The following is a 15,452-nucleotide window of genomic DNA, read 5'->3' as shown; positions in this document are numbered from 1 at the left end:
ATCGAGCTGTCACTGACAGATCCAGGTCTTGCATTACTGATCCAGAGCCAGTAGAACTAATGGCACTGGAAACCACAGCGTGGCTTCCTGCACTGGGAACTGCAGTACACTATGCGGTTTCACTATGGCCGTGTTTTCTGAAAAGGTGCAGGGACCATTTCCCTGCATTTTCAGTGGGTACAGCAGCCTGTGCAAATGAATGGGCTGCTGTGCTTGAGCAAAAGTGGCTGCAATAAAACCACATTGATGTGAACCAGGGCTTCAAGTGGAACTTCATTCTCAGTCAACATTGACTATTTTAAATCCTTAAAGCAGAACTCCAAAGTTTTTATTTTTCCGTTGCAGTGAGGTTGTGCGCAGTACATGGGTTACCTGTTTGTTTTGTCTAGGGACTCAGGGAAAAGCAATACTTACCCCATCCTCCGGAAAACTGCGCTCCCCCATGTCCAGCGGTGGACTGTGCCTGCCATCCTCACATCCAGTGCTGGTCTCTGGGTGTGATGACATCAGGAACAGCAGATTCATAAGATCACTAGAGTGCAGGGAGGGGAGGGGGGGTGGCAGCTGGAGCGGCAGGGACCAGTCTTGCAGCTGGAGGTTCGTCAGATTAGGTAAGTATATCCCGGCTTACCAAACCGCTAGACAAAAATGGGCATCTAACCCATGCAGTGCGGGCACAGCCCCACTGAATGGGACAATAACATTTTTGTCCAGAATTCTTCTTTAACCCCTTGCCCTCCAGAGGATTTACCCCCCCTTCCTGACCAGGCCATTTTTTGCATTACGGGCACCGCGTTACTTTAACTGACAATTGCGCAGTCATGCGATGCTGCACCCAAATTCAATTTACGTCCTTTTTTCCCCACAAATAGAGCTTTCTTTTGGTGGTATTTGATAGCCTGTGCGTTTTTTTTTTTTTATTTTTTTTATTTTTTTTTTGCGCTTTATAAAAAAGACCGCCAATTTTGAGGAAAAAAACAATATTTTTGACTTTTTGCTATTAAACATGTTCAGTAAAAAAAATTTAAACAAATTTCTTCATAAATTTAGTCCAAATTGTTTTCTGCTCCACGTCTTTGCTAGAAAAAAATCCCAATACGTGTAAATTAATTGGTTTACGTGAACGATATAGCGTTTACAAATGGTGGTATATATACTGGGATTTTTTTTTCGTTTCTTATTACTAGTAGTGGCAGCGATCAGCGACTTATAGCGGGACTGCGGCAGGCTTTCTGACACTGAGGGGAACTGACTTGGTGTCACCGACCTCCCCAGTGACACCAATATAGTGATCAGTGCTAATAAAAAGCACTGACACTGTACTAATGGCACTGGGGAGGAAGGGGTTAACGTGGGGCGATCAAAGGGTTAAAACTGTGCTGTTTTACATTATGTGCTGCGTGTGTGCTTCACTGTAAGCACACTGCTTTGCGTGGCTGTGCTATGCACAGCCACGCAAAGAAGTGTGCAGGAGCTGACAGGAGAGAGAACTGTATTGCTTACAAACAGTTCTCCCTCTGTCAGAGATGCTCAGCAATCACCAGGCGCCGGCAAGTAATCACCGGCCGGGACGCAGTGATTGACAGCCGAGGCCACGAATGTAAAATCACGATTTGTATGATAGATAGATATAGATATATATATGTATGTGTGTGTGATTTTGCACACCTGTGCCGCCCTGTAGCAGTACTTCTGCTACAGGGTGGACGGGAAGCTGTTAATCTGTTACCTTTTGTAAATAGATAGGAAAGTATATTATATTCACTTATTTTTAACCTTTTTTTTTTTTTTTTTTCAAAAAAAAGTTCTTCAGTTACCTCTTGGTGTCCACACGTAGGCAAATGATGTCATACATGAGTCTTTTGGAAGGGAGGAGGGGTTTTCTCAGCTAAGCACACCCTTTTGGAAGGGAGGAGGGGTTTTCTCAGCTAAGCACACCCACCTGCCTGCATGGCTGAACCAAGGGCAGAGGGATGCCAGGAAGTAAATGCCACATGAATCATCTGCCCTTACACAAGATGGCCACAGCCAGAAATGCTAGGGGGTGTTTGTGGTGCTCTGATGCATTCTAGATCCACTTTAATGTACTGCGCCAACTTCATGAAGCATCTATGACACTACTGGTTCTGACAGCAACTCGTGTGTCAAATTCAGGTAGTTCTAAAATGTGTAACATCTACATTGCGGTGCAGTGCCTGTGCCAAATTCAACATATCATACCAACAGTTTGTATTTTGTGAAAGTGGAGCCAACTGTCTTTGGCGTACAGAGAGAGACCGTGGCGCAGAAAGATTTTTTTTTTTGGTTTAATTGGAAGTTTTTTTGGAAGTTTTAAAGAAAAAACAATGATGTCTATGGTGCTTACCTTTAATTTGAAGGTTTCCCCCTGCAGTACCTGTTTTAACCACTTGCCTCCCAGGCACTTCTACCCCCTTCCTGCTCAGGCCAATTTTCAGCTTTCAGCGCTGCCGCGCTTTGACAATTGCGCGCTCATGGAACACTGTACCCATATGAAATTTTTATCAGTTTTTTCACTCAAATAGAGCTTTCCTTTGTTGGTATTTAATCGCTGCTGGGGGTTTTATTTTTTGCGCTATAAACAAAAAAAAAAGCAAAAGATTTGGGAAAAAAAGTTTTTCTTTTGTTTCTATTATAAAATTTTGCAAACAGGTAATTGTTTTCTCCATCACTGATGTGCGTTGATGAGACTGCACTGATGAGGCCACATGAATCATCTGCCCTTACACAAGATGGCCACAGCCAGAAATGCTAGGGGGTGTTTTTCAAAGTTATTTCCCAGCAAAATAAAGCATGGAGACATGGATGGACGGAAGAGTTTGCTTTGAATATTAAAAAAGGAATGTAGTGGTTTTGGTTTGTGGTGCTCTGATGCATTCTAGATCCGCTTTAATGTACTGCGCCAACTTCATGAAGCATCTACGACACTTCTGGTTCTGACAGCAACTCGTGTGTCAAATTCAGGTAGTTCTAAAATGTGTAACATCTACATTGCGGTGCAGTGCCTGTGCCAAATTCAACATATACCAACAGTTTGTATTTTGTGAAAGTGGAGCCAACTGTCTTTGGCGTACAGAGAGAGACTGTGGCGCAGAAAGATTTTGCAAAAGTGTCTTATGTTCTAAAAGTGACACGCAGATGATTTACTAAAGGGAAATAGACTGTGCACTTTGCAAGTGCAGTTGCTCCTGAGCTTAGTGCAGGGGTAGGCAACCTGCGGCTCTCCAGCTGTTGCAGGACTAAAAGTTCCATCATGCCTCTGCAAGTCATAGCTGTAACTGTCAGTTTTGTAATGTTGCAATGCCTCATGGGAAATGTAGATCCACAACAGCTAGAGATCCGCAGGTTACCTACCCCTGGCTTAGTGAATGAGTAGAAGCTCTGCTGACTTCCATCATCCAATCATGTGCAAGCACAAATGCTTTTTTTATTTTCCTTGTATGTGATTGGGTATTCTTTGCAAAGTGAAGCTTCATCTCATTTACTAAGCTCTGAAGCAACTGCACTTGCAAAGTGCACAGTCTATTTGTTTTTGGTAAATCTACCCCAATGTGTGCCAAATTCAAAAGTTCTAGACAGGTTTCAGTTTTAGTTTCAATAAGTTTCTGTTGAAGTTAGTTCAGGAATCACAATTACAAACATAAAGAGAACATTTCATCTCACAGAAACATATTGTAGTGCAGACATTAAGATTTGCTTTACCTTCATCATGACGGGGTTAATAAAAGGCAAAGGGTAAAAGATAAATGGTAGCAGCTTTTTGGTAGATCAGAAAGCAGAACAAAACCCCCTTGTTCTACTGGGATTAATTGTGCCTCTTCTCAGGGAGGAATACATTTTTTTTTCATACAACAAAAAGGCAATGAGATTAAAGCCTTAGATCAAAACGTTCTCCTTTTTATCTTTTGGTACCTTTAGCTGTAGATACCATTTGTTGTAAGAACACCAATCTGTCTAATTTTTATATGACTTAAAAAAAAATGTAAGCTCTGAAAAGAATTATTAAAAGCTCAACTGTGTGCTATTTTTTTTTTTTTTTTTGGTTTAATGTCCCCCTGGAAGTTTTAAAGAAAAAACAATGATGTCTATGGTGCTTACCTTTTAATTTGAAGGTTTCCCCCTGCAGTACCTGTTTTAACCACTTGCCTCCCAGGCACTTCTACCCCCTTCCTGCTCAGGCCAATTTTCAGCTTTCAGCGCTGTCGCGCTTTGACAATTGCGCGCTCATGGAACACTGTACCCATATGAAATTTTTATCAGTTTTTTCACTCAAATAGAGCTTTCCTTTGTTGGTATTTAATCGCCGCTGGGGGTTTTATTTTTTGCGCTATAGACAAAAAAAGCAGAAAATTTGTAAAAAAAAAAAAGTTTTTCTTTGTTTCTACTATAAAATTTTGCAAACAGGTAATTTTTTTTCTCCATCACTGATGTGCGTTGATGAGACTGCACTGATGAGGTGGCACGATGGGCACCGATGGGCAGCATTGGGGTGGCACTGCAGGGCACAGGTGGGTGGCACTGCAGGACACAAGTGGGTGGCACAGGTGGGTGGCACTGATGGGCACAGGTGGGCAGCACTGCTGGGCACTGATCATCAGTGCCCTGATGATCAGTGCCAATCCCTTCACTGACAATTGCCGGTTCTCAGCAGTACTTTCCTCTGGCTGTGACATTTGATGTATAGGATGTGACAACAATGAGGTCTGATGAACCCCACTTCATGGGGAGAATGGGGGAAGTCATATTGAACACCGTGCCACCGTCATCATCTCCATAATGTTCAAGTCGGGAACCGATCAGTCAGATTTAATTCTTATGCCTATGATGGAGAGGAAACACATTTCATATAATCCCCCACTAGAATACAGCTCTGCTTTAGTTACAATAACAGAAAGCAGAGAAACTAAGATGTCTGGCATTGGGTCACAAAACCTCCTGAAATATCATTAAATAACAGTACTTAGCAGGGTGTGGAAAGCCTCTTAATGCAACCCTGTTGTAAATAACATGATGTAAAACCTGTGTAGTAAAGAAACACACATCTGAGTCTGGATTTTGACTTTGGGATCAAACTCCCAGAATCAGACTCTATACTTAATCTAGAATTCCTGCTATGTTGGAGTTACAGTCATAACGTGGAAAATAACAATCAGACACCAAACATACCTATGTAATATAGCATAGGGTGGAGTTATTATTTATTTTATTTATTTCAGGTACTTATATAGCGCTGTCAATTTACACAGCACTTTACACATATATATTGTACATTCACATCAGTTCCTAACCCTCAAGGGGTGTACAATCTAAGGTCCCTAACTCACATTCATACATACACATACTAGGGCCAATTTAGACAGGAGCCAAATAAACTACCAGCATGTCTTTGGAGTGTGGGAGGAAACTGGAGTACCTTGAGAACAGCCATGCAGGCACAGAGAGAACATGCAAACTCCAGGCAAGTGGTGCCTTGGCTGGGATTCAAACCAACAATCCTAGCACTGCCGGGGGGGGGGGGGGGTGCTAACCATTTAGCCACTGTGCTGTAACTTCTGCTGTACTCCTATTAACTAGCTATTATAGTCTCTTGTCCTGAAATTTAGAATTTTCTTCTCAAGAAAAAAGACCTTTTTAAATGGGGACTAGAACTACAGTGCATGCAATGGCTCGTTTGTGTCCCCAGAACATAAAAAGAGGGTGTTGTCCTATGTAGGCTTTTGGTCCTGCTGCAGTCCAAGCAGAGGGCTTCTGCTCGCCCTGTTTGATCAGATTTGTACATTTTCATCCCAAGTTTGAGTTGCAGCATTACTGTCAGGAAAAGTGACTGCAGCGTGTAAAAGATGATCTGAATGGGACAGGTAGGCTGCTAGCGTGTCATTCACTGAGCGTGTTTATCAGCAGCATTTCTAATGAGTAACTTGTAATGTTGGTTTGCATTGTATTTTAACTGTATTGCAAACTGTTGGCGCTATGTAAATCCTGTATTATATTAATAATATACAACTAATTTCTATTTTTTTTTTTTCTTTTAGACCGGTTACTGAGACAAACAGAAAATTGTGTGTGAATGAAGTTTTCCTCTTGGATTCTGGTGCCCAGTATAAGTAAGATTACTTTTTTTTGTTTCTACCGGGTTTTATAGAAAGCTTTGATGGGGTTAGTATCCCAAAGAAATACAGTGTATGGCCAAACATTTGTTGACACCTGACCACCACGTCTACCCATATGGGCGAAAGTATGGGGACCCATCTCCAAATGTTTCAGGTGTTTCCAGTGAAGGGCATTGTTAATGCTACAGCATACAAAAACATTTTACACAATTGAGCTAAGTGTGGTAACACTTTTCCATTCCAGCATGACTGTGTCTCTGTGTACAAAGCCAGCTTCTTATAAACACGTTTTGACCAGCTTGGTGTGAAAGAACTTAAAGGATAAGTTCATCTTTTGGACAAAAATAATAAATGCACATTTTTTTGCAGGTTAAAAAAATGTGCGTCTTTTAAAAATTATTTTTGTCCAAAGGATCCTGGAAAGCATCGCACCAGTGATCAGTAGATCGCTGATACCATGCAGGTCTCTTGCAGACCTGTCATATTATCTGCTAGCCGTATGGGATGTACGAGCAAGCAGATATTCTGACAGGAAGCTTGAACTACCACAACGCTTCACAGCACTGTGGTAGTTCCTTGAAAACTACAAGCCCACAGCCGCTAAGGCTGCCGGGCTTGTAGGCACCTATTCATAGAACTCTGAATGAGTGACATGGCCATGTGGGCGGAGCCCCGCACGGCTATGCTGTTTTCAAATATGACAGTACGGGGAGACTTCTCTCTGTGATAGCTGCTAAGGGCGGGTCAACTCAGTTTTGAACTCTACAGACTTAGACTGGGATACCAATAAAGTTCATGTGCAGATACAGTCATGGCCGAAATTGTTGGCACCCTTGATATTTCTCCAGGAAATCATGTATTTCTCACGAAACGTATTGCATTAACACATGTTTTGCTATACACATGTTTATTCCCTTTGTGTGTATTGGGACAAAACAAAAAAAGGGAGGAAAGAAAGCAAATTCGACATAATGTCACACAAACCTCCAAAAATGGGCTGGACAAAAGTATTGGCACCCTTTCACAACTGCGGATAAATAAGAATGTTACAAGCATGTGATGCTCCTGTAAACTCACCTGGGGCAAGTAACAGGTGTGGGCAATATAGAAATCACACCTGAAAGCAGATAAAAAGGAGAGACGTTCACTTAACCTTTGCATTGTGTGTCTGTCTGTGCCACACTAAGCATGGACAACAGAAAGAGGAGACGAGAACTGTCTGAGGACCTGAGAACCAAAATTGTGGCAAAATATCAACAATCTCAAGGTTACAAGTCCATCTCCAGAGAACTAGATTTGCCTTTGTCCACAGTGCGCAACATTATCAAGAAGTTTGCAACCCATGGCACTGTAGCTAATCTCCCTGGTCGTGGACGGATGAGGAAAATTGATGAAAGATTGCAACGCAGAATAGTCCGGATGGTGGATAAGCAGCCCCAAACATGTTCCAAAGACATTCAAGCTGTCCTGCAGGCTCAGGGAGCATCAGTGTCAGCGCGAACTATCCGTCGACATTTAAATGAAATGAAACGCTATGGCAGGAGACCCAGGAGGACCCCACTGCTGACACAGAGACATAAAAAAGCAAGACTACAGTTTGCCAAAATGTACTTGAGTAAGCCAAAAGCCTTCTGGGAAAACGTCTTGTGGACAGATGAGACCAAGATAGAGCTTTTCGGTAAAGCACATCATTCTACTGTTTACCGAAAACGGAATGAGGCCTACAAAGAACAAAACACAGTACCTACGGTAAAATATGGTGGAGGTTCAATGATGTTTTGGGGTTGTTTTGCTGCCTCTGGCACTGGGTGCCTTGACTGTGTGCAAGGCATCATGAAATCTGAGGATTACCAAAGGATTTTGGGTCGCACTGTAGGGCCCAGTGTCAGAAAGCTGGGTTTGCGTCCAAGATCCTGGGTCTTCCAGCAGGACAATGACCCCAAACATACGTCAAAAAGCACTCAGAAATGGATGGCAAAGAAGCGCTGGAGAGTTCTGAAGTGGCCAGCAATGAGCCCAGATCTAAATCCCATTGAACACCTGTGGAGAGATCTTAAAATTGCTGTTGGGAAAAGGTGTCCTTCCAATAAGAGAGACCTGGAGCTGTTTGCAAAGGAAGAGTGGTCCAAAATTCCGGGTGAGAGGTGTCAGAAGCTTATTGATGGTTATAGGAAGCGACTGATTTCAGTTATGTTTTCCAAAGGGTGTGCAACCAAATATTAAGTTAAGGGTGCCAATACTTTTGTCCAGCCCATTTTTGGGGTTTTGTGTGACATTATGTCATATTTGCTTTTCTGCCTCTGTTTTATATTTGTTCCAATACATACAAAGGGAATAAACATGTGTATAGCAAAACATGTGTTAATGCAATACCTTTTTTGTGTGAAATACTTGATTTTCAGGAAAAATATCAAGGGTGCCAACAATTTCGGCCATGACTGTATATATATGGAAAAAAACAGTGAGCGCTGGTCCTAAACAGCAGCTGAGCACTCTAAGCAACCGATAAGTACTTATACAGAATAACATAAAAAACAGTACAGCGCTGAAGATATTAATAAAAAAAATTTGAAATAAGTCCACTGCAAGTCCAGTTCATAGAAACATGTCAGGTGACAAGTGGAAATTCAATGTTGGTGATCCGTGAGGAAGTAGCAGAAATACGCACTCACCAGAAAGAGGATATATATAAGCAGTATATATCAAAAGCCCATGGATCCTCAATCCAGAAGGAACAAAGCTGGTCTGGTCACAGTAGGTGGGTCCCTATTTTAAGGATGCAGCAAAAGGTCTTCCTCCTCCCAGTTGGGTATTTGGATTCCAAAGTCAGGATTATTCAAGGCGACGGGCAGGCCGGTCCGCAAAAGCTCCCCCTCTCCTCTTCACCGCCACCAACTAAGCTCCGATCCCCACTGTCGGCACTCCCAGACGCGGCTCGGTCCTCTCAGACACTATATATAGTGTTTCTATGAACTGGACTTGCAGTGGACTTATTTCAAATTTTTTTTATTATCTTCAGCGCTGCACTGTTTTTTATGTTATTCTGTATAAGTACTTATCGGTTGCTTAGAGTGCTCAGCTGCTGTGTAGGACCAGCGCTCACTGTTTTTATATATATATATATATATATATATATATATATATATATATATATATATATATATATATATATATATATATATATATATTTTTTTTATATATATGTGTTTGTGTGCATATTTTGTTTGGAGTGTGTTTGAAAGAGAATCTGATTGTCTTTCTTTGTTGGTTATTAGGGACGGTACAACAGATGTGACCAGAACGATGCATTTCGGAACTCCATCAGAATATGAGAAGGTAAGGGATGTCATCCTTTCACAATGATGGTGGAAGAGTTTGTTGCAGCCAGTGAAATGAGTTTGATGTCTGTGGGCTCCTTGGCTGCTATTGGGAACACAGATTTTTAATTTTTGCCCAAGTTTATGGTAGATCTCCCTTCCCTCTGTGCTTCCACTGATTGTATTGTTCTCCATGTCTATAGGAATGTTTCACATATGTTCTGAAAGGCCACATAGCTGTCAGCTCTGCCGTTTTCCCCAACGGTACAAAAGGTAAGTACTTTATTAGCTCTCTTAAAGAGAACATTTACTGTATTTCTCTGTAGGGAAATCATGCTGGTGTTGTGCAGACCGGATTAACGGGTAAAGGGATTGGCGGGGGGAAGGTGTCACATGGGGTTTCTATATTCAGGATTACAGTATTAGTTATTTTTTGGTCACATGACCCCATTGGTTCATGCAGTGTGGAATCAGGCATCTGATGCATGCAGAAGTGGTGGATGCTGGAGATTCTTTATTCAAGAGAAGGAAGTTTCGAGGTTCAGGTGGCAGGACAAATAGGTGTCACTGTAAAGCCTAACTAAACTTTCAGTTTAAAGCAGCTAAATAAATTCCAGGTCCGTTGAAGCTCCTACAGCTTTTGCCGCTCCTTTTTTTTTTTTTTTTAAAAGGACAAGTTCACCTTTGGCAACATTTTACCTGTATTTAGGGTATAACGTGACATTTTCCAGCAGCTGAAGCCCCCACCCCCAGGGACAGCGAGTGGGGCTCTTCTCCCTCCCACTGTCACTATTTGAAAATAACGCACCAATGTGGGGCTCCGTCTGACAGCTTGTAGTTCTGAATGGACTGCGGGATCACTGATGAGCACCAATGTAGATCAAAAAGCCTTTTTACACAATGCAGAGGATTAACCCCTTAGGTTCCACATTGAGTATAACAAGCCGGCTTTACTGCATATACAGACTGATTGTACTGTTGTGGGTTTAGTAGCACTTTAAAGACTAAGGCAGCCCATACATGAGTCAGGTTTTTTTTTTTTCTTTTTTCATTCAACCAGCAAGTTGAATGAAAAAAGCTGACTCCATTCCCTTACTCATAGACTCGATGTGGATGAGGAAATCCTCTTCTCTGAGCCTTTGTTTTGTCAGAGCGTGGAGACTTCCTCACTGTCAGAATACACTGACCAGCAGTGCCTATTAAGTGGCAAAAATTCTAAAGGGTGTTTGTACAAAAGTCGGTCGATTGACCTCTGTACAACCACCTTGCCCATACATGGAGTGAAATTCAGCCAGTCCCCGCTGAACCGGACGAATTGTGAACCACGTATAACCAGCTTAACACCTTTTGCACAATGTTACGTTACACCCATATTTTGGTGCAAATTGGACGCCTGTAACCGCTTTCGGGGGTTCTCCTCCCGCACAACAGCTGTCACTTTTGAAGTTGGTGCAGCTCTGCCCATAAATCCATGTCATTCATTCAAAGAGAGAGAATGAATGAACTACAAGTCCCGCCACAGTGGCAGACAGATTTGTAGTTCTCAATGGAACATGTGTGGTAATCCCTGCACTCAGAGCCCAGTGACACTTCCTCCAGATCTCCAACTTAAAGCCAGTGCTTGGTACAGACAGGGAGCTGGAGGAAGAGTCTGTAGGAGCCCGGCATTGTGTCCACCATCCACTGATCAGTGTGTAATGCATTGCAGGCTCCTATGCAAAAAAAACAAACAATAAATGCACATTTTTTATTCCTGCAAACACATTTTGAATTATTTTTTTTTTCTGAAAGGTGGACTTTAACCATCTCCCGCCCGCCATATAGTAATATGACGGACGCAAGGCGGTTCTCTCGTTCTGCGAGGACGTCATATGATGTCCTCCCATTCTAACTGCAAATGCGTGGCTCCCGGAGCGTGCAGCGCGGTGATCGGCGGTGCGCTGTGTCCCTCGGACACAGCAGATCACCGATCCACGAAAAGAGCCGAAGGTGTCGGCTCGGTCATGTGATCAGCTGTGTCCAATCACAGCTGATCACATGTAAACAGGGAAATGCCGGTTATCGGCATTTCTCTCCTCTCGAGCTGCTGGGGCTACACTGATCAGTTTGCCCTGATGATCAGTGTAGCCCCAGCAGTGCCACGTGCCAGTGCCCATCAGTGCCACATCAGTGCCACCCATCAGTGCGCGTCAGTGCTGCCAATCAGTGCGCGTCAGTGCCACCTATCAGTGCTATATATCAGTGCCGCCTATCGGTGCCCGTCAGTGATGCCTGTCAATGCCCATCAGTGCCACCTACCAGTGCCTCCTCATCAGTGCCCATCACTGCAGCCTCATTAGCGCACATCAGTGAAGGAGAAAAATTACTTATTTACAAAATTTTATAACAAAAACTAAGAAAAAAAGTGTTTTTTTTTTCAAAATTTTCAGTAGTTTTTGGTTTAAGAGAAAATAAAAAACCCCGAGGTGATTTAAATACCACCAAAATAAAGCTCTATCTGTCACAAAAAAATGCAAAAAATTTCATATGGGTACAGTGTTGCATGACCGCACAATTGTCATTCAAAGTGCAACAGCGCTGAAAGCTGGGAATTGGCCTGGGCAGGAAGGGGGTATAAGTGCCCTGTAGGCGAGGGGTTAAGACACTCAGTGGAAGAAAATACACATTAAATTGTGTTAGTAATGTTTCTTACCCAGATTTTGCCTTCAGGTGAAAAATCGGTGACTGAGAAGGTTCATTCATTCATTTTCAGAAGTCGTCTTTCTAGAGGAGCTAATTTAAAGTGTAGGCGGAAGATTCATTCTACAGAACGGCGGCTTTATTGGCAATTATTATAAGGCTGATTTATTTCACTAGAATTGTTGCACTTGGTGATCTGTAGCGTATTGTTGGGAATGCAATGAGTCTAATTAGTCCTGTGCAACATTTTCTCCTACACATATCTCTATCATAACACATTATCGTGGGAGTGGGGAAAACCGATTCTATGTCAGGGTTCTACTTTCCTTGCTAGATTTATACACGGCTCAAAAAGATTATAGGAACACTTTGATAACACATCAGATCTCAATGGGGGGGAAATCTCCTGCTGGATCTCTATACTGATATGGACGGGGTGATGTGTTAGGACCGTAAGGATGCCCCATCGTTTGATGGAAATGAAAATTATCAACCTACAGAGGACTGAATTCAAAGACACCCCGAAAATCAAAGTGAAAAAATGATGCAGCAGGCGAGTCCATTTTGCTGAAATTTCATTGCAGCAACTCAAAATGGTCCTCAGTAGTTTGTATGGCCCCCACGTGCTTGTATGTATGGCTGACAACATCGGGGGAGGCTCCCAATGATATGACAGATGGTGTCCTGGGGGATTTCCTCCCAGATCTGGACCAGGGCATCATTGAGCTCCTGGGCAGTCTGAGGTGCAACCTGGTGGCGTCGGATGGACCTAAACATGATATTCCAGAGGTGTTCTATTGGATTTAGGTCAGGGGAGCGTGGGGGCCATTTAATGGTATCAATTCCTTCATCCTCCAGGAGCTGCCTGCATAGTCTCACCACATGAGGCCGGGCATTGCTGTGCACCAGGAGGAACCCAGGACCCACTGCACCAGTGTAGGGTCTGACAATGGGTCCAAGGATTTCATCCCGATACCTAATGGCAGTCGGGGTGCGATTGTCTAGCCTGTAGAGGTCTGTGTGTCCCTCCATGGATATGCCTCCCCAGACCATCACTGACCCACCACCAAATTGGTCATGCTGAACGATGTTACAGGCAACATTAATGTTCTCCACGGCTTCTCCAGACCCTTTCACGTCTGTCACATGTGCTCAGGGTGAACCTGCTCTCATCTGGGAAAAGCACAGGGAGCCACTGGTGGACCTGCCAATTCTGGTGTTCAATGGCAAATGCCAATCCAGCTCTATGGTGCCGGGCAGTGAGCACAGGGCCCACTAGAGGACGTCGGGCCCTCAGGCCACCCTCATGAAGTCTGTTTCTGATTGTTTGGTCAGAGACATTCACACCAGTGCCCTGCTGGAGGTCATTTTGTAAGGCTCTGGCAGTGCTCATCCTGTTCTTCCTTGCACAAAGGAGCAGATACCGGTCCTGCTGATGGGTTAAGGACCTTCTAAGGCCTGTCAAGCTCTCCTAGAGTAAATGCCTGTCTCCTGGAATCTCCTCCATGCTCTTGAGACTGTGCTGGGAAACACAGCAAACCTTCGGGCAATGGCACATATTGATGGGGAGTTGGACTGCCTGTGCAACCTTTGTAGGGTCCAGGTATGGCCTCATGCTATTTGTAGTGACACTTTCACTAGTTTTGCATTTGGCTAGGGTCAAACAGTCAGAAAAGATGAGTAGGGAAAAAAATGTCAGTGGCCTCCACCTGTAAAACCTTTCCTGTTTTGGGGGTCATCTCATTGCTGCCCATCTAGTGTTCTTGTTAATTTCATTAACGCCAAAGCAGCTGAAACTGATTAACAACCCCCTCTGATACTTACCTGACCAGATCAATATCCCAGGAGTTTAACTGACTCAATGCTATACTCTGATTAAAAAGTGTTCCTTTAATTTTTTTGAGCAGTGTATATTTAACATCATATAGCCCAACTCCAACCCAAACGTTTATTTGCTGTGGATAGAGCAAGGAAGTGGCAGAGCCTCCACTAGGTCTTTATTGCTCTTTTCTAGATCAGGAAGGGTGCCACCCACATGTTGAAGTCAAGATGTATGTCTGTGAAGGTCTTCTTATCATGGTATATCTATAGAAGGAGATTTCAGTGCAGCCTAGCCCACTGTATGCACTGATTGGTGGAGACAATGGATCATCAGTTTGCATAGCAATGCAATCATCCGCCATTGCAGCCTTCTGTATGGAGGCCATTGGAGTGTCTGGAGTGTGCATCTGTGGGGGATATTTACTAAAACTAAATCTGATGCAGCTGTGCGTATTACCCAATCAGCTTCTAACTTCAGCTTGTTCAATTAAGTTTTGACAATAAAAAGCTGATTACTAACCAAAAACGTAATTGTATTTTATTGGTATTTTAGGTGATAGACCAACACAAAGTGGCACATAATTGTGAAGTGGAAGGAAAGTTATAATTGGTTTTCAAGATTTTTTTTACAAATCTGAAAAGTGTGCCATGCATTTGTATTCCGCTCCCTGTACTCTGATACCCCTAACTAAAATCCAGTGGAATCAATTGCCTTCAGAAGTTGCCTAATTAGTAAATAGAGTCCATCTGTGTGTAATTTAATCTTCGTATAAATACAGCTGTTCTGTGAAGCCCTCAGAGGTTTGTTAGAGAACATTTAGAACACTTAACGCATCATGTGCAGGAGCATTGTCATGGTGGAGAATCCACTTATCAGGCCAGAGTTTTGGTCTTTTCCTCCGAACAGATTCCCATAACCTTTTCATTTTCTGTATTTGCATCCATCCTTTGCATTTTTTGGCTGCCCACTTCTTGCGTTATGGTGGACATCTTGCCACCGCCCCTTAAACTGCCTATGCCAAAAACACTTGATTTCTTCATGGGATGTTGAGAGTGTCCTTGGCTTTGTGTTTGGGATGATTTGTCTTGCTGAAATGTCCACCTTCATTTCATCTTCATCATCCTGGTAGATGGCAGCAAGAATGTCTTGGTACATTTTTCCATTCACCCTTCTTCCAATGACATGACGTTTGCCAGTACTGTATGCTGAAAAGCAGCCCCACACCATTGTGTTCCCACCTCCATGCTTCACTGTTGGTATGGTGTTTTTTGGGGTGATGTGCTCTGCCATTTGACCTCCAAACATGGTGAGTATTATGTCATCCAAAGAGTACAATTTTGGCCTCATCTGACCAGACTATATTCTCCCAATATTTCTCAGGCTTATCTAAATGTTGTGCAGCAAACTTTAAATGAGCTTCACCATGCTTTTTCTTCAGCAATGCAGTCTTGCGTGGTGAGCGTGCATACAGGCCATGGTGGCTGAGTGCATTACTTCTGGTTTTCT

General features: G+C 43.1%; 1 protein-coding gene across 3 annotated transcripts in view; it reads left to right on the top strand.

Annotated features, from left to right (window-relative positions):
• The window catches only part of XPNPEP1 (X-prolyl aminopeptidase 1), a 77,294-nt gene that overhangs the window by 47,123 nt on the left and 14,719 nt on the right, over nt 1–15,452 (top strand). For all 3 annotated transcript variants that reach the window (XM_089660696.1, XM_089660695.1, XM_089660694.1), the window contains exons 14-16: nt 6,051–6,122; nt 9,404–9,464; nt 9,649–9,718. In XM_089660696.1, coding sequence (XP_089516822.1) covers nt 6,051–6,122; nt 9,404–9,464; nt 9,649–9,718 — 203 coding nt within the window. The remainder of the gene's footprint in view (nt 1–6,050; nt 6,123–9,403; nt 9,465–9,648; nt 9,719–15,452) is intronic.

Source organism: Staurois parvus, unplaced genomic scaffold, assembly GCF_062004578.1.
Source record: "Staurois parvus isolate SC_StPar_1 unplaced genomic scaffold, SC_StPar_1.0 ptg001263l, whole genome shotgun sequence".
Taxonomy (NCBI): domain Eukaryota; kingdom Metazoa; phylum Chordata; class Amphibia; order Anura; family Ranidae; genus Staurois; species Staurois parvus.
This window is presented reverse-complemented; position numbering and strand designations above follow the sequence as displayed.